The 24,992-nt window shown below is 37.5% G+C and overlaps 1 protein-coding gene across 1 annotated transcript in view; it reads right to left on the bottom strand.

The window, feature by feature from the left end:
• GSS (glutathione synthetase) overlaps window positions 1-24,406 on the bottom strand; it is an 880,848-nt gene extending 856,442 nt beyond the window's left edge. The window contains exons 1-2 of the mRNA XM_044090175.1: window positions 24,190-24,406; window positions 11,305-11,450 (exon numbers count right to left, since the gene is read on the bottom strand). Coding sequence (XP_043946110.1) covers window positions 11,305-11,450; window positions 24,190-24,321 — 278 coding nt within the window. The 5' untranslated portion in view covers window positions 24,322-24,406. The remainder of the gene's footprint in view (window positions 1-11,304; window positions 11,451-24,189) is intronic.
• Window positions 24,407-24,992: the final 586 nt, after the last annotated feature.

The following is a 24,992-nucleotide window of genomic DNA, read 5'->3' as shown; positions in this document are numbered from 1 at the left end:
GGATTGTGTTGGGGGGGGGGGTGGAGGTTGCTTGCGTTTCTGCTTTGGAGGTCCCTGTTGCTTGGGTAGATTTTTTTGAGAGCCTCCGTGAATGTAGGTGTGTGTTTTGGTGGTGTAGGTTTTGAGGGACTATGTGATGAGTGCGGTGTGGTGAAAGTATTTACTTTCTCCTCTTGGCCGTCTAGTCCAGTCTTGGGTTAAGAGAGCTTTGCTTCCAATTTGGCTATATAACTGCATCTCTCACAGGTTGTAGTGTTGGGTGGTAGGAGGAGAGGGTTGTCTGTATACATGAGGCAATTGCTGCATTGCCTCAAGATGCCCAGATTCATCAGGTAGACTGGAGAAAACACCAGAAGCTGACCCTTAGACATGCCTGGATAGGTGCTTATTTATTAAGTACTAAAAGCTGTTTTCCTCTAGACAAGTGAGGAAAGTTGAGTGCTGTAGACATTTGTAGCTTATTTAGTGCTTACAATGAGTTCTGAACAAGTGCTGAGCTCAAAGAAACAGATTTGAGTGCTGAAACTAGAAAACTGGCTAGTTCTAAGAAACAAAATAAACTAGAAGGCTTCCCTCCAACTCAGAAAGGCTTGGGGGCTTTTTTTTTTGTAAAGTGGAAAGGGGAAAGGAGGAGCTGAAACTAACTGGGTTGGCCTTCTCAAATGTTCTCCCTGGATTAGGTAGAATGAGGTAATGTAGACTGGGAGTGTCCCAGATCAAATTTACAGAAGGGGTGGGCAACTGCAAACCAAGTAATAGGGTGGGAAACAAAAATCAGAACAAACAAACCCAACCAGATGCTTACCAATTGTAGAAAAGTTCTAGTTAATACCTCACACACAGTGAGGCTAGCTAGCAAAGTATATGCAGACAATAAAAGTGCTATAAATAACTCAGCAATAAACAGGATACTTAATGTTATATACCACAGATTAGTTGGCTCAGAGCCCTTTCTCCGACTTCATCCGATTAGCTCAGTGTGAAATGGCAGAAACACTCACAAGTTAACTTCTTAAGTAACAAAGCTGAAACCTGAAACATCATGTTTCATCATGTCCTTTGGGAAAAACCCGGTTCCCATGAATTACCACATTGATGGTAATCCACTGAACACAGAAGGCGTTATAAGAGCTCTGGGAACACAGGTTGACAGCAACCTCTCTTTTGCCCACCAGAATGCCACTGTGGTCAGGGTTTTGTATCCAGGAAGAAAGAGGTCACTGTCTCCCTCTACTCTTCCCTCATCAGGCCAATCATCGAGTACAATGCCCCATTTGGCATGTACCTCACTAAACACCTGCAACAACTGGAGAGGCCACAAAAGTACCTCACAAAGAGGATCCTAGGCCTTAAACATTTGTCCTATATGGACAGACTAAAAAAACTCAACTATTCCGTCTCATATCGCCTACTTAGAGGCGATCTCTACTTAACTTACAAAGCAATGTCTGACCCAGATCTGTTAGAAATGCTACATCTAAAGAAATCCCAATCCCTCTGCACCACACGCTCCAGAGACCTCAACCTCATTACCACAATCAACAGAACATGCTGGAGGGACAGGTTCATAATCCAGACTGCCCATTCTATGGAATAGACTTTCCATACATGTCAAGCAGAGCACCTCATTGGCCCCCTTCAAGAAAAATCTTGATGAGTGGATGGGAAATAGAAAATTCACCTCAGGGATCACTCCAGTGGCTTTACTCAATAGAGGCACTGGGAACTAAGGTTGGGTGGTACGATGCCAGGCTAATCCTATGGGCTAGACTTGTAAAGGCCCCAGGGCCATTAGCTTAGTAGAGACCTATGAACTATTAGACTAAAAGACCTAAAGTTTGCTTGCAACATACACATGACATATTGAAGAGACATTATTTTTCTCACAGAATTCTCTGGAACAGGCTCCCCACCCGTTCCTCCTCATCCATATGAAGCAGAGTTCCTCCCTATCCCTATTTAAGTACAACTTGGGCCAATGGAAGGGTAACTGGCAATTCATTCCTGGTCTGGCTCTAAGGTCTCTGATGGACAGAGACAGTCAGTAAATCACCCCTATAAATCAAATATGAAATCAAATCTGTAGGTCACATTTGGGTTGCATGGCTAGGCATTTAAGGACCTTTGTGGTTGTTAGTCTAGTATAAACTTATGAACCTAATATGGGAAGACAACCTCTTGTTACCCTAGAAATGGAAGGGAGAGGATGCTGAAATCAATTTTATGCCTTGTCAATGCCCTTAACATCTTGTCCCACTCAACATAAGAAGAGGAACTAAGGAGGGACCTGGAGGATCACCTGCACATTGCTGAGGAAGGCCTAAATTCTTATTACTTGGGGAGTTCCTTTTAAAAACTGAAGCAACTTTTTCCGAATGTCTGATCCTCATATACCACTACCTCAAACTTGGATACGCTCACAGAAGATGGAGTAGCTCCATTAGACTTGTCCACTGAAGAAGTGTTGGATTTGTTTACAACAGTTTAAGGAGAAATATCCTTACTGGGGACTCTAGGAGCAGTAGGGGGAGTTTCTACCACACTCAACAGAATCAGCACAATCTACTCTTTGCTGTCATTTTTACTCTTGGTACTAGCAAAAGAATCAGCAGGCAATAATCCCTTCATAAATCAATCATTTTGTTTTTACTTTCTTGAAGTATCTTGAAGACTAACTTTTCACAGATATCACAGCTGGGATCTAAGTATTCTACCCAAAGCACAATATTCACTAGGTACAAGTGCTCTGAGAGGAAGTTTTATATATATATTTGGAACATTTCTTGAAAAACAGAAGCCTTCCCCTTATCCATTTTATAAACTCCAGGCAAAAAATGGCTTGAATTGGCAACAGACTAAACAAACACAACCTGTACCCAAAAAACATGACAAACTACAATTAAGCAAATGATGACCTGGCAGGAGCAAAGAGGAGCAGGCAAATAAAACACTAACACAAACGGTTTCATACAGTAACTAAAAAAAAGCTAACAAACTTTTTTTTTTTCTTAATACAAAAGAGAGAGATCCCAGAAGCCCATCATAACTCTTGCAGGAATGTGGCAAATGAGCCTTGGACAGAAGGGGAGATACGACTCACTATAGTAACTAGAATAACAGTAGAAGTTTTTAGCCTGGTACAGTCATAAAGATGCCATAAGCAGCATTTGATTGGTACATTAATCATACAATTGAAATGAAGACTGGATTATAAAAGGTGAACTGTTTAAGGAAATACTGGTCAGCTCATATGGCATATGGGTTATTGGAACTGATCTGTCTTGATACACAAGGGTTCATTTTGGACAACAGATGCTTGATAATTTTTTTTTTTATGTGTCTGGCCCAATCTAAGCACAAGCATTTAGCAGTAGTTAGTTTGAATACAGAGGTGGTCTTTGACACGAAGTGGTACTGTCTAACCAAAGGTCTGCAATATATGTGAGTGAATCAAACGTTTGTTGATTTAGTCGTGGGCATTTGAAGAAAAATTGGAAACTAGACTAGACAAGCAATCATGCAGATATATTTCCACCTTTTGACCGAGTACAGAGACCTGGAAGGGGTAACATGCATCACCATTCTTGTCTGCAATACATCTTGGAAGCACTACTTGCCTAGATGAGAGTCAAATTTGTGTGGCTATATGGTGGGGGAAAGAAGAATTTAACATTCCATCTTCTACAGATAATGTGTTGCTATACTTAACTCGGTTTGAGGCTGAAATTATACTTCTATTGTTCCTCTAAAAACTCATAATTCTTATATGTGGTAATCATCCCTCTTGAAGTACTTGTGACTTTGGTCAGGGGCTTCAGTGCCGGCTTTTTAAGTAAAATATAAATAATTAACAAAAAGGCTTAAAATGAATTTTAGAAGGTGGAAATTCATCCATTCATCCACAAACCCTTTTCCCAATTTTTACAAATGGGGTTAGGGTGTCACTAACAGTAAATAATCCAGAGCGAAGGTTCACACCACTGGGTGGCTAGCCCTGTCATGGCTGTTCTTCTGTACCATACACTCACACTCCTACCTATGGCCAATTTAGTGTCCAATCCACCTACTGCATAGCTTTGGAATATGGGAGGAAACTGAAGCACCCCAAGGAAATCCACGCGAACACAGGGAGGACATGCAGACCCCACACATAAGGCACCCCAGCCGAGAATTGAACTAGAGAATCTCTTAAGTGTAAGGAGACAATGCTATCTGCGCCACTGTGCCACCCTCCAAGGTGGAAAGTATCAGGCTGCTGTTACATTAGATGATACAAACCCTGTAATTTTGTGGTGCTACTGCTTGCATAGGTTTAAGTTTTTCTGGGAGCCAGCCTTTTGGTCAAACATGTGGAATACCCAACATCTGTAATGCCGATACAAGCAATGAAATAGTCATGATCACAGAATGGCAGCATTACTTAATGAGAGGTCACACTACATTAACAAAACTGGACATGTATGGAGGGACTGCAAAAAATGAAAACGACAGCAATGAAAAAGAAAATGAGAAAATAAGAAATTTTAGAAGTAGTAGAAATAGAGAGAAAAAATTAAAAAAAAGAGGACATTGAAGAAGGCTCTGACAGAAGTGATAAAGAAGACATAAACTGGGAGGTAGTAAAAATAATTCTATTGGTAAAAGGGTAAAAGATAGAAAAGAAAATCTGAATGGATAAGTACAATAGAAAAAAGAAAGGAAATGGATGAAAAAAAATATATATACAGCTAATAACCGTGAAGATTAACCATTGTAGATTTAAAATGGAAAGAACAAAGTACATAAAATTACATTATGGGCTTATACCAACTGTAAGGCAAGAAAGGGAAATCTAATATCATCAGTCTATGAAGTGATAAATATGAATATTATTAACAGCAGCAAACTAACTGTGATTCAAGAAGCAAGCATAAAAGAATGGAATATGAGAAAAACATTAGAAGTTACAAGATGTGGATTTTTCTGATCATCTTGTGATGTGGCTAGAGATAAAGGAAAACGAGCAATATAAAAACAGGCAAAGGAATAAAAATGATAAATGAGAAAACATGGAAAAAAAAGAAACTAGATTAGTAATACAGTTACATAAAAGTCTTATTACTAAGAGAACATTTTATAAAACACTGGTTTGAGTGGTGGATGATATTTAAGGAAAATACAGATATAAGGAAAGTCAAGAAAGAAGAATACAAAAGAACATATATTGATGCTTTGGAAGATTTAGACTATAATGACAAAAAAGTACTCTGACAAAGAAAAAAATTATATGAAATAAATCGAGACAAAATATAAACATTTGTTGTATAATAATGATATTTTTACAAAGAAAAAGAGTAGTATCCACTTACTTAAACAGATTAGTAAAGGAAGATGGTAGTGTAATGAGAGAAATAAAATGTAAAAGGAGCGACAGAAAGAACTCAGGAAAAGACTATGAATTGTGTAGTACAATATGTACCAAATACGTTTAAGGAAAAAAAGAAGGTAGTGAAAAAACATAAAAAAAAAAAAAAAAAAAAAATAACAGAAAAAGAGAATAAAAAGTTGGAAATTTCTTTAAATGAGCTAGATAAAGTATTAGGGCAAGTAAATATATTTTCAGCTGCAGGACCAGCAAACATCAAATTATAGATACCTATGCACACACACACATGTATATTAAAATTTTTGAATGAATGGTTAAATGAAAGGTTTATGTATAAAGAATTATATAGTGGAATACTTAAATTCATATGGAGGAAGGAAAACAGAATTAAAAAAAATGAAGACTGATAATATTGAATAATAATGATTATAATTTTTTTATGAATACAATACAAAAGATATTTGAAACTAAAATGGAGAACATTACAGAAGACAGAAAATATAGCACAAAGGGGAAGAGTTGTCAAGAATTATGAATGATAGAAAAACTGTGGATATTATGAAGAGAAAAGAAGAAAAAATCATAACTGGATACCTTTCTAAGGCATTTGATAAAACTGGACATCAAATCTTATGGGAAATCATGGCAGAATACAGTATAAGTGAGAAAGTTAGGAAATTATGCATGCCACCATATAGCAATATTTAAGTAAAAATGTGTGTCAATGGTTGGTTAAGCCAAAAGGTACATATTAAGAGTGTTGTAAGACAGGGATGTCCAACGAGTTGCAAACTCTTTGTATTGGTTATGAATGTTAGAGCTTCTGAAATAAAATTACAAAATGAAGGAGGAGGGGTATACAACACCTGAAGGGTTAAGAATGCCAGCTATGTTAACATATGCAGATGACATTACAATAACTGTAAAAAAACAAATTATGGATAAAAGTTATAATTTGCACAAATGAGTGATCAGGGTTGATACGATGGCTTTAAGAAAAATGTAAAGTCTTGGGTGATGTAGTAAAGATAGGTGGTATATATTTTACAACGAATGAAATTTCTATATTAGGTATACAATTTGGGAATAAAGATGCAAGAAGAATTCAATGGGAAAAATAAAATAAATATAACAAACCTGTCTTTTCTGGAGAACATATAAATTATTACTCAGAAAAAGAAGCTTATTTAATAAATTCAGTATTGATGGGAAAATAGCAATATAAATGCACTTAAGTATGCTAACAGTATTTGCAAAGGAATTACTGTAGATAATTGTATGGGGTTCTAGATGAAACCCAGTAAAACGAGGAGTTTTGTATGTAAAAAGAGAATGGAGGTTTAGAGCTGATTAACCCAGTGTTATATGCTGATTTATTAAGTTTGCACAAATTATTAAAAAGGATAAATGAAAAAGATGAGAGATTAGTAGTAAAACTGTAGAAATACAAGCATTATAAATTTTGGGGTATGGTACAAAAACTGTAAAAGAGAAAAGGTTATAAAAGAAATAAAGTGTTACCAACCCTAACTCCTTCCTAACTCTCTTATCCTTCTTCTTTGCAAAAGCCTTCCCTACTTTCAACCCCTACACTTTCCTTAAACTGTTACAATCTCCTCACCAGTAGAATGTTCAAACACCATTTCTGCAATTTAATCTCTTCTCAATGCCACTAAGAAACTTCCTTATTTTTCTGTTTTCTCTATACTGTAAATATTTTTATTTTCCTGTTTACTTACTACAATATATACGTAGTTAGCTAACATTGTATATAATACGTAATCAGTCTTATGTAATGTGGACTCGCATTACATTGTTATGCATCTTATTTGTGTACTTGCATATGTTTGTATTATGTCTGTAACTTTGGAGCTTTTCTCCCCGGGTCTCCACTATAAAAGGGCCTCATCCCAGATGGACCAACCCAGTCAACAAATGTCAAATAAATAAAAAAACAAACCAAGAAAAAATATTTTGTGAAAAATAAAAACTGATGACATAAAAACAAATAAAAAAGTATGGTATAAGAATGCAATAATAAACATTAGTATATAAAGTCATGGGAAAATCTAACAGATTAAAAAATTAAAGCTAAACAAATTAGAAGCAAATGGTATAATCAGAAAGTAGGATGCCATTTTCTGAGATAAAGGAAATACACCATATAAAGAATATAACAGAATATGTTTACATTGTCAAGAAGAAGAAACTATTGAATATGCGTTTTTGAAATGTAAAAAAGAGTAAAGAGTAAAAAAAAAATATTGGGAAATATATGTAAAAAAGATTATTTTCAAAAGATATAAAAGAAGTAGATAAAATACACACGGATATGATTAAATACAGATATTATAAAAACTGAAGTAAAGAATAAGGTAAAAGAAGAAATAAAAATAGTTATTTTATGTCATATGGGTTATATGAAAAAATGAAATTATGTATAATGGTAAATGGATTTTAACAACAAATCAGATGACAGTTATAGAAAAAAAAAAGAGTGGGGGTCTTATAGGGATGAAAATTTAGTAGGATTGTAAAGGAAATTATGAATATGTGTACATATATTTGGACATTTGTAAATATGCAAATTATGTTGTAAATAATATTTGTTTTGTATATAAAAAAGAACCCCTAATCTTTTTGATAGGTGATGTAGGATCTTTTGCATCCACCTGAGCTACTTGGGACTTGATCATCCAAAAGACAGCCCATTCAGTAGCACTTTGACTACTACTCCATTAACTGGCACACCTACACCTAAACAAACAAATATGCATACCGCTTCCCTGGCCATCAGCACAAACTCCCTTGATCAAAGTATTCCATTCCCCACTGAAGGTACCATCTTGTTCTCAGCAGCACAGCCTCCAACCTCACCCTGCCCACTGTCAAGTCCTGACTGATCAAATTAGAGCAGTATGACAATACAGGCCAATGTCTGCACTAGCTGTCTTGAGAGGCTTTTTCATGCCCAACTTCTCCAAGTTGGATGCTGACTTGAGACGATTCAAAAATAATTCACCCTCAATAAACATACAACAAGTTCCACCATATAAACTCAAAGTTTATACTTCCATCTTAACTCTCGCATAAAGGCTTAAGTTTCTATTTGCAATAAATATGAACAACAAAGTTTAGAAACAACCCCCTCTGGTGGACTCAACCATAAAAAAGAATTTACATAAATGATAAAAGCTCACAGCATTACGTACATACACACAAATTATACATACATACATACATACAAAGCGCACACACACACACCACACACCCCACTTTATTTCGTTAGTTAAAAAAAAAAAAACTAAAAAAAACTGAGCAGTGATTTTTTTTCCCTGGGAAAAAAACTGCTGTTCCGTCTGTACGGCATTTTGCTGTTTCGATTTTTAAGGGTTGATTATAGAGCGTTCGCTATTATAATACAGACCATATACACACATACCTATACGTAATGTGTGTGTGTGTGTGTGTGTGTATATACATATATATATATATATATATATATATATATATATATATATATATATATGTGTAAAAAATACACACACACACACACACACACACACACACACACACACACACACACAAGATATAAAAAGTGTACACACCCCTGTTAAAATGCCAGGTTTTTGTGACATAAAAAAATGAGACCACAATAAATCATTTCAAAACTTCTCACCTTTAATGTGTTCTATAACCTGTACAACGCAACTGAAAAACAAATCTGTAAAGGGAAAAAATATAAAAAATAAAAAACGTACAATAAGCTGGGTGCATAAATGTTCACACCCTTAAACTAATACTTTGTTGAAGCACCTTTTGATTTAATTACAGCATTTGGTCTTCTTGGGTAGGAGTCTATCAACATTGCACATCTTGACTTGACAATATTTGCCCACTCTTCCTTGCAAAAGTGCTCCAAATCTGTCAGATTGCAAGGGCATCTCTTGTGCACAGCCCTCTTCAGGTCACCCCCACAGATTTTCTATTGGATTTATGTCTGGGATCTGACTAGGCCATTCCAAAACTTTAAATTTTCTTCTGGTGAAGCCATTCTGTTGATTTGGATGTATGCTTGAGATCACTGTCGTGTTTTGTTTGTGTCTTTCGGCTTTTTCCCCCGTTAGGGGTCGCCACAGCGGAACTCCGGGCCGCTAATGATTGGTAGTTGATTTTTACGTGCCAAGTTACCAGCCCTGACGCACAATCTTCAATGAAGGTACGCCCATTCACGCATGTCTCCACGCAGAAGACGCTCTAGCCGAGAATCGAACCGGACAGCGTCCTACTATGAGGCGACAATGCTACTGCAGCACCACCTCCGCGGATTGGATCACTGTCGTGTTGAAAGGTGAAATTCCACTTTATCTTCAGCTTTCTAGCAGACGTCTGAAGGTTTTGGGCCAAAAGTGACAGGTATTTGGAACTAATCATAAATACCTCCACCTTGACTAAAGCCCCAGTTCCAGCTGAAGAAAAGCAACCACAAAGCATGATACTACCACCATGCTTCACCATAGAGATGGTGTTCTTTTGGTGATGCGAAGTGTTGTTTTTGTGCCAACATACCTTTTGGAATTGTGGCCAAAAAATTCAGCCTTGGTCTCTTAAGACCATAACACATTTTCCCACATGCTTTTGGAAGACTTGATATATTGTTTTCCAAATTTTAGCCGGGCCTGGATGTTTTTCTGTGTACGAAAAGGCTTCAGTCTTTCAACCTTACCCCATAATCCAGACACAAGGAGAATACGAGAGATTGTTGTCACATGTAGTACACAACCAGTACTTGCCACATATTCCTGCAGCTCCTTCAGTGTTGTAGGTCTCTTGGCAGCCTCCCAGACCAGTTTTCGTCTTTTCTTTTCATAAATTTTGGAGGAATGTCCAGTGTTTTGCAACGTCACTGTTGTCCCATATTTTCTCCACTTTTTGATGACTGTCTTCACTGTGTTCCATGGTGTATCCAATGCTGTAGAATTTTTTTGTACCCTTCTCCTGACTGATACTTTTCAACAATGAGATCCCTTTGATGCTTTGTAAGGTCTCTGTGAACCATGGCTTTTGGTGTAGCCGGCAACTCAGTAAATGTCAGGAAAATCCTACTAGGACAGCTGAACTTTATTTGGGGTTAACCAGAGTCTCGTTGCAACCATCTTAGAATGAAGTAAGCTCAGTGTACTTGCATTCCATTTACCTCTAGCTTATTTTTTTGTGTCATTTTTAATTTTATGTGTATCCATTACTTTATTGCTGTATTTTATGTAACTATAATTTGTTTAACCTTGCAACTTTGTTTAAACTTACTTTTGTATCTTTGTTTTTTAACAATTTTGTTCTTGTGAATGAACTGTAGAGTACTTAGGACTTAAACACTATAATAAACCTGAGCTTACTATTTATTACCTTTTTATGACAGAGAAAGAATGTGCGTGAGCCTGTGTAAGTGTGCATGTGTTTGTGCCTGTGCATGATTAGAAAAACAAGCAATGCAAAATAGCAGGCCATGAGACATCTATAAACTTAAACAAGGGCAAGAAATCAGGAAATGCAGGTTGGTTACAAATGTTCAATGTACGTTAAAGTCTGACAGCACACATGATTAAGGCCGTTTCACTGTAAACAAGCTGTTTCTTGTGGTCCAGGGCTTGACTGCTTCAACCTCCATTTGCTGACTGCGAGACTCTCAGCAAGTCACTCAACCAGATAATGTTCTGGGACGAATGGGGAACTGGGCTAAAATGCTCATTGTTCTACTGGACCTCATGCCTAGTAACTACCTAGGACTGGGGGGCCATCAATAAATCACAGCATTTCATGATGTAAATCCATATACTAAATTTTAAGTGTTGAAATAAGCAACTTGCATCTGTTAAAAATGTTACAGAAATTCAATTGCAAACTCTTAAGTCTTACAATGCACTTGCATATATGCCTACCTGCCAAGGGCCTGTTCCAAGAACACCAGATCTTGACTTACAGCATCCACTAACTGGTTAAAGTCCTTCTGAACTGCTTTTGCTTGTTCATACAGGTTCTGTGGCACTGGTGATGGAAGGAGAGTAAAAGGAGCATAGTTTACCACCTACAAAACAAAAAGAAAAAAACAATGCGAGATCCAGAACTTTTAGTGGCTACTGACAAAGCGCTACTACTTATAAAAATAAAAACAAACATATGTGAGGCACTCACCATAACGCTAGACCTTTATAAGCTTTGCTTGCCAAAGACAAATATAGTGGGATATCTGCTGCAGAAGCATGCATCAATGATCAGGATTTCTAAACAGTCTTAAATGGCAGTGCCATGTCAACATTATTATGGTAGCCACATGTCTGTAGAAAAGGTCTCTCAGTTGCCCAAGTTTGCTAGTTCCTCCCAATCCCACCATCCAATCCAGAACTATCAGAAAATAACTCATCTACCAGCAAGGGAAAATGGCAAAGCATGATAGATATTGGCTTAAATCACCACAATGGAAGAAAACTCCTGAAAGAGAACACATGGCTGGTGGGTAGAAAACCAAAAAGACCTGATGCAAGAGACATCCTTAAAGATGCATTATTCCAACTTTGTCACATAACATTTTGAGATGTCTCTCATAGTGGATCTATACATTAAGTCAATGTTTACAGCAAGCAAAGGGAGAACAAACAGAAGTTAAAAATTATCTCCTTCTCAGGCCAAGATTCATTGTAATATCACATTTCAGGAGGATGCTGTTCCTCTAAAAATGTCTCAACTAAATAACTGAGAAATAACTGTCCTGGTTTTGCTCTTGCTAGAGGAAGATTATCTCAACCAAAGTAAAAATTAGAAAACCGCAACCACATGAACTCCAGCAGTGGCATAAATCAAGCCCATATTTGAGTGTTTAAAATAAATCAACAAGTTGTAATGAAGCAAAAAGGACAAGCAAATAACAGCTGCCTGAAAAATGCTTCTACTTTATTACACAGGTCTTAGGGATAAAAGGCTTTTAGAAGACTCCTAGGATTTCAACAATGTCATTAAGTAGTTCAGGAATTTTCTAGAATAGGGAAGAATACCAGCCAAGCATGAACAGCAGCAAGACATTTTATGACTTGGCAAATAATTTTGCACTGCATATTGCTGAGGTGACAAACAGCTTAGAAGTCATATGGACTGACTTGCTAAACTTGATCAGGCTGCTTGATGCAATCATGAAATGCCTGGACTGGTTACCACTAATGGATCACTGTATTTGTATGACCAGAGGGAGAGCAATGAATTAGCCATACTGCAAATGCATGAGATTCGAGAGAAGTCAACTGAGATTGTAAAGCAGCTGGGACTGACGGGATGAGATTTGAATAGAACAGAAAACAAGGCAAAAATATGAAATTAATGGGGTTTTGGAAGGTGAGCAAAAACACTTGATAGAATACATGTAAAACAAGATGGTGGAGTAGATGCACTTTATGAAGGGCTCTTTAGGAATAGGAAATAGCACATATTAAATATTTGCCGCTACCAGATTTAGAAGTTCAGTATGATAAATTGTGGCCTAGTTTGATAGCATTTTTGATATTTTAAGGAAAAGAACAAAAATTGTAAAAGCTATAACAACCATGCAGAAAATCTGTGGCAGAGAGACCTTTATTTTTGCAGCATCACAACTCTGGATTAACTCAAACACAGTTTGCATTTTGTGGATGCAGTATGAGAATTTAATACTTATTGGAATGGTGAAATGTTGAAGTTTGACATTCCTGCTGAAGCCATTGAGAAAATGAAAGAAATACCAAAGAGATTAACTCAGTTAAAAGTGGAATTGAAAGATGAAAAGACTGTTGAAATAAGGGACGCTGATATTACACAAAAGTAGAGGTCAAATGCAAAAGTTCAGGTTTAACAGAGAAGAAATATCTATAGGATTATGTAGTTCCATAAACAAGATGGTCATTTTGAAACTTCAACATGAGGATATGTCCACAAAGAAAATGCAGTGAAGGAAACACTCAACCAACTCAGAAATACAATAAAACAAAGTTTAAAAACAAAACAAAGTTTAAAAACAAAGTTTAATAGCTCAAAGCTTTTGGACTACATCCTTCCTCAGTGTGTATCAAATGCATTTCCTTGTGGACATTATTGCTGTTTGTTATACAGAGAAGGTTAACCTTCGAGTTGGTCCCTTTTTCTTTCTTGTATATTTGGTTATGCCATATTAAAACAAACTTCTGAAAGCTCTAATGAATAAACAAGAGGGTTGAATAAAAATCACCTGGCTTATGGATAACTTTCAAATTATTTTTAGTAAGTTCTGTATAAATATTATGTACATATGGAAATATTTACTGAAATCATATTGGTACAAGCTAGAGTTTGCATATGTTAATGATATACAATGAACTTCAGAAATCAAGTGCAACTGTTCTTAAGACTAGCATTTTCAAACTGTCAGCAGATTCTGTTTAAAGTATTGTGTGTTTACACCAGCACGTTATTAATGCTCTATTGTTACAAGAAGGAATATAGTCATCCTAAGAACATCTAATGAAGTTCCTACGTTTATCTTAATTGTCCTTAAATCAAACCGTTACTTATGATCCGCAATGGTGGTGCTGCAGTAGCATTGTCGCCTCACAGTAAGATGCTGTCCGGTTCGATTCTCAGCTAGAGCATCTTCTGCGTGGAGACATGCGTGAATGGGTGTTCTTTCGTTGAAGGTTATGTGTCAGGGCTGGCAACTCGGTACGTAAAAATCAACTGCCAATCATTAGCGGACCGGATTTCCGCTGTGGCGACCCCTGGCCAGGAAAAGCCAAAGGACACAACAACAACTTATGATACAAATGCTTTCTGAATCTGTGTTTGGAGACTCCATAAAGAATAATGTTTACAAAGATTTATTCTTCAGGTTAAGTTGTCTCTAGCTTCTTTAGAGTTGTTACAATAAGATTAACTGAACAGAACTACAACGGTTCAGCACGATCACCAGTCAATACACTGCCTTGCAACAGGTTGGGTGTGTATTAAAAATATTATATGCTTATGCAAATGTCTTATGGAAACTACTGTTACAAGTTGGAGGTATTTATGTTAGCTCTGTCCAATGGCATTTATAGTTAATACAATTGCTTTCACGACAAGAATTTGTATTATTCAGGACAACATACGACTTCTGAACCTGCCTTTTAAGACTCAAGTCTGTGTATACATCGTTCTCTACTATTTTTCAAAGAGGTCTAATTTTGTTTGGTTGGTTGATGAAAATGAAAATAAATGAAATGACACCACTATAATTTGATATGTATAGTACAGAGTTATTTAATATAACTTTGTTTGCAAATATATTCTTGAAGTTTAAGCGTAAACAGTCTAACCATAATTAACCATATGTTAACTTTAACAGTTTAAGAGGCACTTCTGCCTGCCTACTGCTAATTAATGTCATGTGTGAAAAGATTAATTTTCAACCATTAAAAACAGCAAAAAGTACTAAAAATGACAGAAAGGCTACAGATGAAAATATATTTATTTCCTACCTCACACAATGAAGTCAGTTTCTAGTGCCTTTGAACATATCCTTCATGACAAAAACCAAGTAACAATCAATAAATAAGTAGTTATTTTTATTGACTTTAACCAAGAGACATTTAACTGCATACTTACGTTTCAAGATATTCCCAATTATAAACTGTATTTTATGCCAAACAGTTCAGTGTATTATGTTTAAGAATAAAAATATTTTATATACCACTTCCTCTTTTATAGAATTTCTACATGTTAAATTTGGAGTTATTTGATCTAAAACACAAACTATGAATATCTTTATATCCCCAACATGTGCAGTGTAATAATGCAAAGCCACATAACTTTCTGGCTGATTATTTTTAATGTTCCTTAGATGTTTTTGGAGACAAGTTTTACATCTTCTCTGAGTCCCAACATAATAATAATAATAAATAATAAATAATAATAGTAATTTATTTATCTTATTTTACATTTGTTTACCGGGAAATTCCGACTGGACATAGGTCCTTTTTCAGCGGAGGCCCGGGGAGAAAAGCTCCACAGAATGACATGGTAGATGGTAAACAGTAACAATCAAGGTATGTATACAGTAGAGGTGATCATGACATGGAGAAATACAGGAGCAAATTCGGTACAACTGAGTAGTAAGCTCTAGTTACAAACATTGAGAAATAAGAAGTAAAACACAGTGCTACAAACTTTCTAAACATTAACTAGATAATAATAATAGACTAAATGATAACTAAAGCAGTGAGTAATCTTCAGTTCAGTTTTATAGTGATAAAGGGGATACTCTACCTAAATCTGGGAAAGGAGAGAAGGTTTGGGGGTGGGGGGGTTATTAGTTGGGGTTTGGACCAGGGCAAAGCCAGTGAGAATTTCGGTGAGATTTAAGTGGAGTCTTGAAAAGACTGCAGGAAGGAAGGAAGGGTAGTTATGATAGTGGGAAGGTTGTTCCAGAGCTTGGATATAGCGCAGGAAAAGAGTGCTTCACCTGCTGAGTTTTTGGCTTTGGTGACCTGGAGTAGATTTTTCTTGCAGGAGCGTAGTAGTCTGGAAGAGTGAGTATGGAGCGATGGAATTCGGAGAGGGTGGCTTACTAGTTTATGAGCAAAGGTGATTTGAGTTTGGTGTACGAGTTGTGGGAGTTCAAGCCAGTCAAGTTCTCTAAGGGAGACACAGTGGTGGCTGCGGTAGGAAGCACCAGTGGAAAATGTTGCGATTTTATTGTAGCAGGCTTCGAGTTTGTGTAGGTTTGACTGTCTAAGATTTGTAAGTATGGGTGATGCGTAGACTAGGGTGGAGATTAGTTGGGAATTAGTGATAGAGATTCTTGCCGTTTTGGTGAGGTATTGGCGGCTTCTATATAAGGCACCCAATTTTTTGTGAATTTTTTTATTGTTAGTGATATATGGGTGTCAAATTTGAGATTATTGTCTATTTGTATGCCAAGTAGTTTTGTATATATAATAATAATAATAATACATAAGTGCTGTTAAGGCATGGACATCTGAATTACAGGAAAAACTTTGTGAAAGTAATTTTTTGCCATTTATTGTATTACAAGATGTTATCACACCACAACAAACATAACATTTTTTACATGGGAAAGGACCTATGTGGCATCTGAATTACAGGAAAAACTTTGTGAAAGTAATTTTTTGCCATTTATTGTATTAAAAGATGTTATCACACCACAACAAACATAACATTTTTTACATGGGAAAGGACCTATGTGGTTCAGCAAAGACTGACTTACAGTAAATGTCCTAATGAAAGGACTATTAACAAGGAAATCTGCCAAATGTTTGCCCATTTTATATAAAACGAGGGTTAATTAATGCATTGCAAATAAAGTTTGTAAAAGCAGAGACCAACTTTTTAAAACTTACTTCACTGATTGTACTGTACAACAAAATAAATCTGGTTACTACCCAGTGTTTCTTCAGACTTAAAAATATAATCCTCACTATAGCAAACATGTACGCAGAACTGTTAAATGTGTCATTTCTTTATATGGCAGACAGCTTATTATAAGCCAGCAAAACAGTTCCATAGTCATAACCTCCATCAATACACATTTTTCTAACTTCATTTGCATCTCTTGAAAGGTTTTTCTCCTCTATATAGTATCCATTCTGTACAATTTGTTATTCTACACAGCCCTCCGAAAGATAAAGCATATAAGAAATGTGAGGCATGGAAATTCCCATGTAAAAACAAACAGCATAAGTTTTCTATATAGTTTAGTAGTCAGACTGCCAAAAAAATCAGAGTTAAAAAAAAAAAAGTTTTTTCTTTAGACAAAAATAACACTGTAATGGTAAATGTAAAACAGCTGGACATTTTACTTGCTGACAGTCTCATCAAAAAAGAAACTATTATGCAAAATAAAATTTGATAAGTTTGTTAATGTACTGAGACATAGAAGAGCTAAAAAAATGAACTTTACAACCACAGTTAGAGCCAATACCAGTTTACAGAATATTAATATACTAAAATTGTGTATTAAATTTACCATAAAAAGCTCACTGTTGCAGGAATCCTGACAAATGAGAAGTATCCTATCAAGTATATCATATGTCCAGCCAACATTCCAAAGCTTAGGCACTCCTTCCTCACACACCATATAGCCAACCTTAGACCTAGGCAGAAGGGCTATGAGCCGGGATATAAGGCATGTACAGGTGCCAAAATCCTTACAGCTTTCTTGTCCCAGGAATTCATTAAGGCTAAGTATTGCATCGATAGGTCCTGACAATATTCCAGGACCCATGTTGAACAGCACACTTCAATTTTTGTAAACGTTTTCTGAAGGTGTGAATGGAAGACCAAATAGGTGCCTCTAGCATGGACACAGGAGTGTAACCCTTTGAAAAAGGTCCATGAAGAAGCTACAGCTCTTGCAGAATGGGCTTTGACATTGTCTAAGAATAACTTCCTATGAAATGAATAGCAAAAGGAGATGGCAAGGGTCATCTATTTGGAAATAGTCTGTTTGGAAACTGGAAGACTGAGTTTTACCTTCAAGGGAGGTGAATAACTGACCAGTTTTCAAATTTCTTTCAACTCCATTTAAATAACCCTCTTACTGGTCACATGAGGTAAAAAACATCCAATCACATTAGAGATTGACACACCTTAATAAAAACACAAATTGCTTTGTATTTTAAACAAATTAATATTAAGCCATATTCCTAAAATAAATAAAACAAGTCAACAAACTAAATACGAACGTAGTCTTAAGACACCACCTAAAAAAACTCCATCGTTTAAACCTGGATGAGTCCATGCATTTAGTTTAATTTGCTATTTTAACTCAGAAAGTTCTAATAAATCATCCCAGGGACCATCCCTATTGTTTTTAAAAATCACATCAATACCAAAAAAACAAAACCTTGTGTAAGGGAAAATTAGAAAGGTGCCTATAAAGGGCAAATTAAACTAAATGCATGGATTCATCCAAGTTTAAACAATGGAGTTTCTTTAGATAGTGTCTTAAGACTACGTTCATATTTAGTTTGATGACTTATTTTATTTAGTTTAGGAATATAACGTAATTTGTTTAAAGTACAAAGTAGGTTGTGTTTTTAACAAGGTGCGTCAATCTCTAATGTGACTGGATGTTTTTTTAACTCATGTGACCAGTCAGAGGGTCATTTAAATGGAGTTGTGTGTGTTTTCATTAATTCTGAAGTCTTATGTTATAATCGACGAAAGAGCTCAATTTTTTAATAAATTAATTATTGGTGTTCAGTCTCAGTTGACTGGTTTCTTGGTTTAGATTTGTAAAAAAAAAATACACTTCTCTTAAAAAGAACTGGCTATCGGCTTCAACAATAGCCACCTTTCTTCAGTAATGATTTACTAACTTACTTATTGCAGTTATTGCCCATTTCTCTCACCTACAAACTAATAGTATGAACCTGAATATATGATCTACAACATTCTCCAGATGGCAGCAGAATCTTGCACAGACTACGATTCAAAAAGGCAGACTTAAAATATGTTTCCTGAAGCCAATTACTGAAACTGGAATAATCTCATTAACATTCTCAAACGTGAAACAAAGCTTTTCCTAAAATACTATGTAAGCAAAAACATCTATGGAACAATTATAAAACTCTCTACCACAAGAACAGAGGCTAAAAATATTTCTGATTAACCCCATTGTTAAAATTAAACAAAACACATGCCAATAAGACTTTACCGATACAGAGAACTTTGGCACTTTTTTCTTTTATTTCAAGACTTCATCATAATGGTTCTTGGAATTCATAAATTCCAATGCCCTGGATCAACTAATCCATAGTCCCACCAGGGGCTCCAATATCCTAGACCTGGTCATTACCAACAAGGGAAATCGATGCTCCACACTCTATGGTCACCCCCCCCTCGTTGGTCAGGTCTGACCATAAGCTAATCACCCTTGACATCCACATCCCTCCCCCATCCCCCAGTAAGGAAACTTCCATAAAAAAAATTCTCCAAAGCCAACTTCATGTTGCTCAAGTCAGAAGTGACAAACTTCATGACAACCATGCAGACGGGAACTGAAAGTTCGACTGCTGAATCCTACACTAAGGCACTGTATGAGCACATCCACTCGTGCATGAATCTTGCCATCCCAACTAGAACCAAGATGCTCTCCTCCAAAAAAAAAGGAAGCCAATCTGGTGGTCCCCTGCCATAAACAAACTTTACAACAAAAGGAAGAAACTGTGGCAGAAAAGAAGAAAATCCCAGGATGCAAAAAATTCCCTTACCAGACTCCGTAAGAAGCTGAGATCCCTCATAAAATCACCCAAAGCTAGTTACGAAAATAAAATTGCCAAAGATTCCAAAGACAACCACAAGGCATTCTATAGCTATGTCAAGAATCTAAATGGCAATGCTCAGATCTGCTCTGAGCTACAACAGAATGGCATTAAATATACTGATCCCAAGGATATTGCTAATATCCTGGCAGATCGATTCAGTGCCAACTTCAACCCCCTCTCACCCCCTAAAGGGCCCATCTCAACACCGAAAGATTGCCAAATTCCAGTAATAACGGCCACACAGGTAAAAAAACACACTCTCCAAAGCTAAGAATACAGCACCCATGGGACCAGATAACATCCTGGGCTGTGTACTACATGAACTACAAAAAGAACTGGCACCTCACCTAAGTGTCATATTTAATCATAGCCTCACCTCAGGCTTCATGCTCACTGAGTGGCGCACAGCTACAGTTATCCCACTCCACAAGGGGGGATCCACCTTGGATCCTGTGAACTACTGCCCCATCAGTCTGACGAGCCTGATCTGCAAGGTCATGGAATGTATTATCATGGAACTTATAAACAAAGACATTGGCAACCTTCAAACACCGGACGCCACCCAGTTTGGGTTCGTGAAGGGCCGATCTTGTCTCCTGAACTTGAATGACTTCTTCTAATCAGTTTCCAGAGCTAAGGACGATGGTAAGGCTGTCCACACAGCCTATCTGGACCTTGTCAAAGCCTTCGACACCATCCCCCACTCGGGAACCATAGATAAACTTACTAAGCTGAGCATTAATCCCTACGTCACTCGATGGGTTGCCAACTGGCTTATTGACAGAACTGACACTGTAAAAGTAGCAGACTCCAAATCCAGCTCCAGACAAGTGGAGCACCTCAGGGTTCAGTCCTGAGACCGCTCTTGTTTGGTTTCTACTTCTCTGAAGTATAGGCCAACACTAAGGGACTCTGGCTAACAAAGTTCGCAGATGACTGCAAACTGGGAGCCATTACTGAATCCCCAAATTATGTGGATATTCTACAAAAGGGCCTTACAGAAACAGATGTTTGGTGCCAGAGCCATGGGCTCAAGCTCAATGCCAAGAAATGTATAGCTATCCAATTTGGTAAAAAACATGTACCCGTGAATTACAGCATAGGTGGCAGTACACTAAACACTGAAAGTGTGATAGGAGACTTAGGGACACAGGTGGACAGTGGTCTCACCTTCGATAACCACATCGCCACAACATTCAGGAAATCCTTCTATGTGACACACCTCATCACTAAGGGCTTTTCATCCAGAAAAAAGGAGGTCATTGTCCCACTGTACTCATCCCTCATTAGACCCATTATAGAATACAATGCCCCGTTTAGTATGTACCTCTCAAGACATCTGCAACAACTGGAAAGGCCGCAGAAATACCTCACTAAAAGAATCACAAACCTAAAGCAGATGCCCTATGCTGACCATCTAAAAAAACTCCGGCTATACTCTGTCGCATATCATCTACTCAAGAGGTGATCTCTGCTTAACATACAAGGCCATATCAAACCCAGAGCTGCTGGACATGCTCCCAATCCCTCAGAGCCACACGCTCCAGGGATCTAAACCTTGTCATCACAATGTACAAAACATGCTGGAGGGATAGGTTCCTGGACCCAGAGACTCCCCAGACTCTGGAACAGACTGCCCATACATATCAAGCAGAGCGCCTCTTTGGCCCTCTTCAAAAGGAACCTTGACGATTGGATGGGAGATAGGAAATTCACCCCGGGGATCACGTCAGTCGCCCTGCTAGACAGGGGTCCAGGGAAGTAAATATTGTAGGAAGAAATAGTCAGGGAATTGTTATGGCCAGGCTTGTATAGGCCCTATGGCCGACAGCCTAGTACCAACATATGAACCTATAAATGATGCTTGGTTTAGTTTGGATTTGTGGTAACTAACGCAGTGTATACTGATCTTCAAGTGCTTTTTGTACTAAACCTAAGGTGACTTTGGCTTTTTTTCATATATCACAATACTTTTTTTTTGCCTTTACGGCCATAACAGTCATCAGTCCCCTCCTAACCATTCATCCCTCATCACCTGGGCAACAGTCAGCCAGGAAAGTCCATCATTCAAGCAGCAGTCATGGACAGTTCAAATATTTACTTTTTGGCCACAGCCCCACACTAACTCAGCCAACTGCCAAAGGGTTGTGCAATAGACTGTCTTCGCAGGTTGTCCCTTCACTTCTGTATGCAACTTTCCCTCCAAGCAGTCCTGCCCCATCACAGCAGATTCCCCAGTCCCCACCAGGAAAATCAACAGACTCCATGTGCTAAGTTATAAGCAACCCTTCCTATACCCCTCTGAGAAGCAAGTAGACAAAATCTCTTCACGCTTCCCCTCCCTCCAGTTGCATGGGTTGCAGTAGGACTCCATTCCTCTATGCCAGGCATACATCACAACATAATTGTAATACTTCACACTATGGTAGTCATACAGTTTCCTCTCCACTCAGGCCTACTACTCCCATCCTATAACTGGCATCTATCTTCCTCAATCTAGGATTTCACCCTCCTTCAAATATCCTTGATTCTTCTCACAATCTTCCCCCTTAGCTTTCTACATCTAGTGCACAGTTAATAGCAAAAACATCCAAAGCGTACTACACACAATAAAATAATCAATTTTATTATAAAAAAATTAGGTGCCATATAGTGGTTCATATCTTTAAGAAGTGGGCGTTGCTGTAACATGATGAGTGTCACGTGTTCTGTTAGAAGTTTGCAGGTACAGTAATCATAGTTCTCAACTGTCCAGATTTTCACAGAATGTCCAGACTTTTCTCTCGTATTCTTGGTCTAGTCCATATACAATTTGTGGGTTTCTGGCAAATCACTACAAATGTTACTCATTAAATGATATACATTTGAGTTTCAGATTTCATATCCTTCAGAAAATGCACGCTAACACAAATCCTGTTCTAGCAACTTTACAAGTTTATAAGAGAAATATTTCAAATTTGTCCATATTTTCGGGCCTTTGTCCTCCATTATTTTAGGATTTGTCCAGATTTCCTGTGGTAAGAGACTGAGAGGTATGTACAGTGTAACTGCTGAGCAGTGAACACGGTATGTATTCAATTTCTCCATTCCAACTTATTTTTTTAGAACAATTTTCACAAATGTTATACCAAAAACAGATGCTGCTGATTGTTCCATTCTCCACCATATACTGAATGAAATCTGCATATACCTCTCAACTGCCCAGATTTTCACATAATGTCCAGATTTTTGCCTCATATTTTGGGTGTGTTCCTCATAAAATGTGTGGTTTTCTAGATTTTTGTGGCAAATCATTACGGACTTGAATTCACTAAATAATGACAGGCATTTGAGTTTCAGACTTCATATCTTTCAAAAATGCATGGTAACACAAGACCTTTTTTTCTAACAAGTTTCTAAGAGCAATATTTAAATTGTGTCCCTATTTTTGGGGCTTTGTCAAGATTCTCTGTGTTAACATGTTGAGACCCATGACTCTCATAGGTTCATACTAGGCTATCTGCCCTAGGCTTATGTTTGGCTTTCGCCACCCATTTTAAATTAATTTTGCTATACCCTTTTTCGAGGTTAGTATACTGTGCCTCTGTCTAACAGTGACACAGAGTGATACCCGGGGTAAACCTACGATCTCCCATCCACTCATCAAGATTCCTCTTGAAGAGAGTCAATGAGGGACTCTGCCTAACCTGGACTGGGATTTTATTCCAGAGTGAAGGGAGCCTCTGGGTTATGAATCTGTCCCTCCAGCATGTCCTATTTATTTCAGTGCTGAGGTTCAAGTCTCTCGAGCGCGTAGTTTGATGGGATTTGGATATTCTGAGGTGCAGCATGTCCATTAATCCGGGATGGACATGGCTTTATAAGTCAGGCACAGATCGCCTCTGAGCAGGTGGTATGCCACCGAGTAGAGCTGGAGTTTCTTTAACCGGGCAGCATATGGCATCTGTTTGAGCCCTTTGATCCTCTTGGTGAGGTACTTTTGGGGTCTTTCCAGTTGCTGCAGGTGTCTGGTAAGGTACATCCCAAAAGGGGCATTGTACTCAATTATGGGCCTGATCTAGATGTGAATCCCTTCATGATTAGGTGGGCTATATAAAATGTTTTTCTAACCACTTTGGCCACGTGATAGTCAAATGAGAGATTGCTATCTCCATCCCTAACTTCCAAAGAAAAATATATACAACTGTAACTTGAAACCAGTGTAATCAGTTATTCTGTACAAAATATTTGTACATCATTCCAGTAACCTCTGTGTCATCTAGAACGTAAAATAGTGCAGGTCAACTTGTAGAACCATATAAAAGCCAAATTAAGCACAAGTTCAACAAATGGAACATGACAATTCTAATTAAGGTGATGGCTCAAGGAGCACTTTAAACGGCAAAACGAAAACCACACCAGTTGTGCCGGAAACCACTTAACAGTACCCGCATATTTCTTAATCCAGTTTACCAAAAACACGTGACACACTATGACAGCATCTTATGCAAATAAACACCTTACCTCGGAAGAGTTAGGTTCACTTTTGGTTCGCATGAGAACTCCTTGAAGTAAAGCTGTGTCTTTTACCACAGCAGCCAAATCTGCCACCAACTTCTCGTCCCGAAACACATCATCCCAAACCTGTAATGCCATTACCTGAAAAGTAGCACCGCTAAACGAATCTGAAATGATCCAATGTGTTTGCACTAATGTGAGCGCGCTTTTGGAAGATTTCGTGAACGTAAGCTCTGCGTGCACGCCACCGTCAATAATTTAAGTGTCCCCCCAGCGTGTCGGGTAGGTTTATGTATAACTTTCGCAAACCAGGTTGAAAGGAGCGGTCCGAGGATCGTTTGTTTTTGTCTCCAAACATGAGTTTGTAGGTTTTTTTGGTACGGTGGGTTGGGTATAAGCGTGTCTGTTCTGAATTTTGAACTGTGTGATAAAAACAGTTTTTTTTTACTGTACATTCTAACTAGTGCTTTGTTGCGTGTTCTAATTACAACGTTCCAGTAGAGGGAGAACTTTAAAGGACAGAGGTCAAAAGTCCAAATTGTGCTAACTCTACTCTTCCTACTTACAACCTACAGTAGAAAAAATCGTTTTTATGACAGGTTTCAAAATCCAGGAAGTGCTAACTGTCATAGCTCTCAACAAATCAGGGACACATTTCAACAGAATCGGGGACAAATCCAGAAAAAAATCAGAGACAGTTATAAAATATTAGTGCTATTAACTTCAAACATTGACAGAATCAGAGCATATGAAATCATATACATTTTCTGAAATAGAAGTCTATAACTCTTAATCATTGTCATTATTAA

Source organism: Protopterus annectens, chromosome 12.part0 (genome assembly GCF_019279795.1).
Source record: "Protopterus annectens isolate FY-2018-M chromosome 12.part0, PAN1.0, whole genome shotgun sequence".
Taxonomy (NCBI): Eukaryota; Metazoa; Chordata; order Ceratodontiformes; family Protopteridae; genus Protopterus; species Protopterus annectens.
The sequence above is the reverse complement of the archived record's forward strand: the minus strand, read 5'-3'. Positions and strand labels throughout refer to the sequence as shown.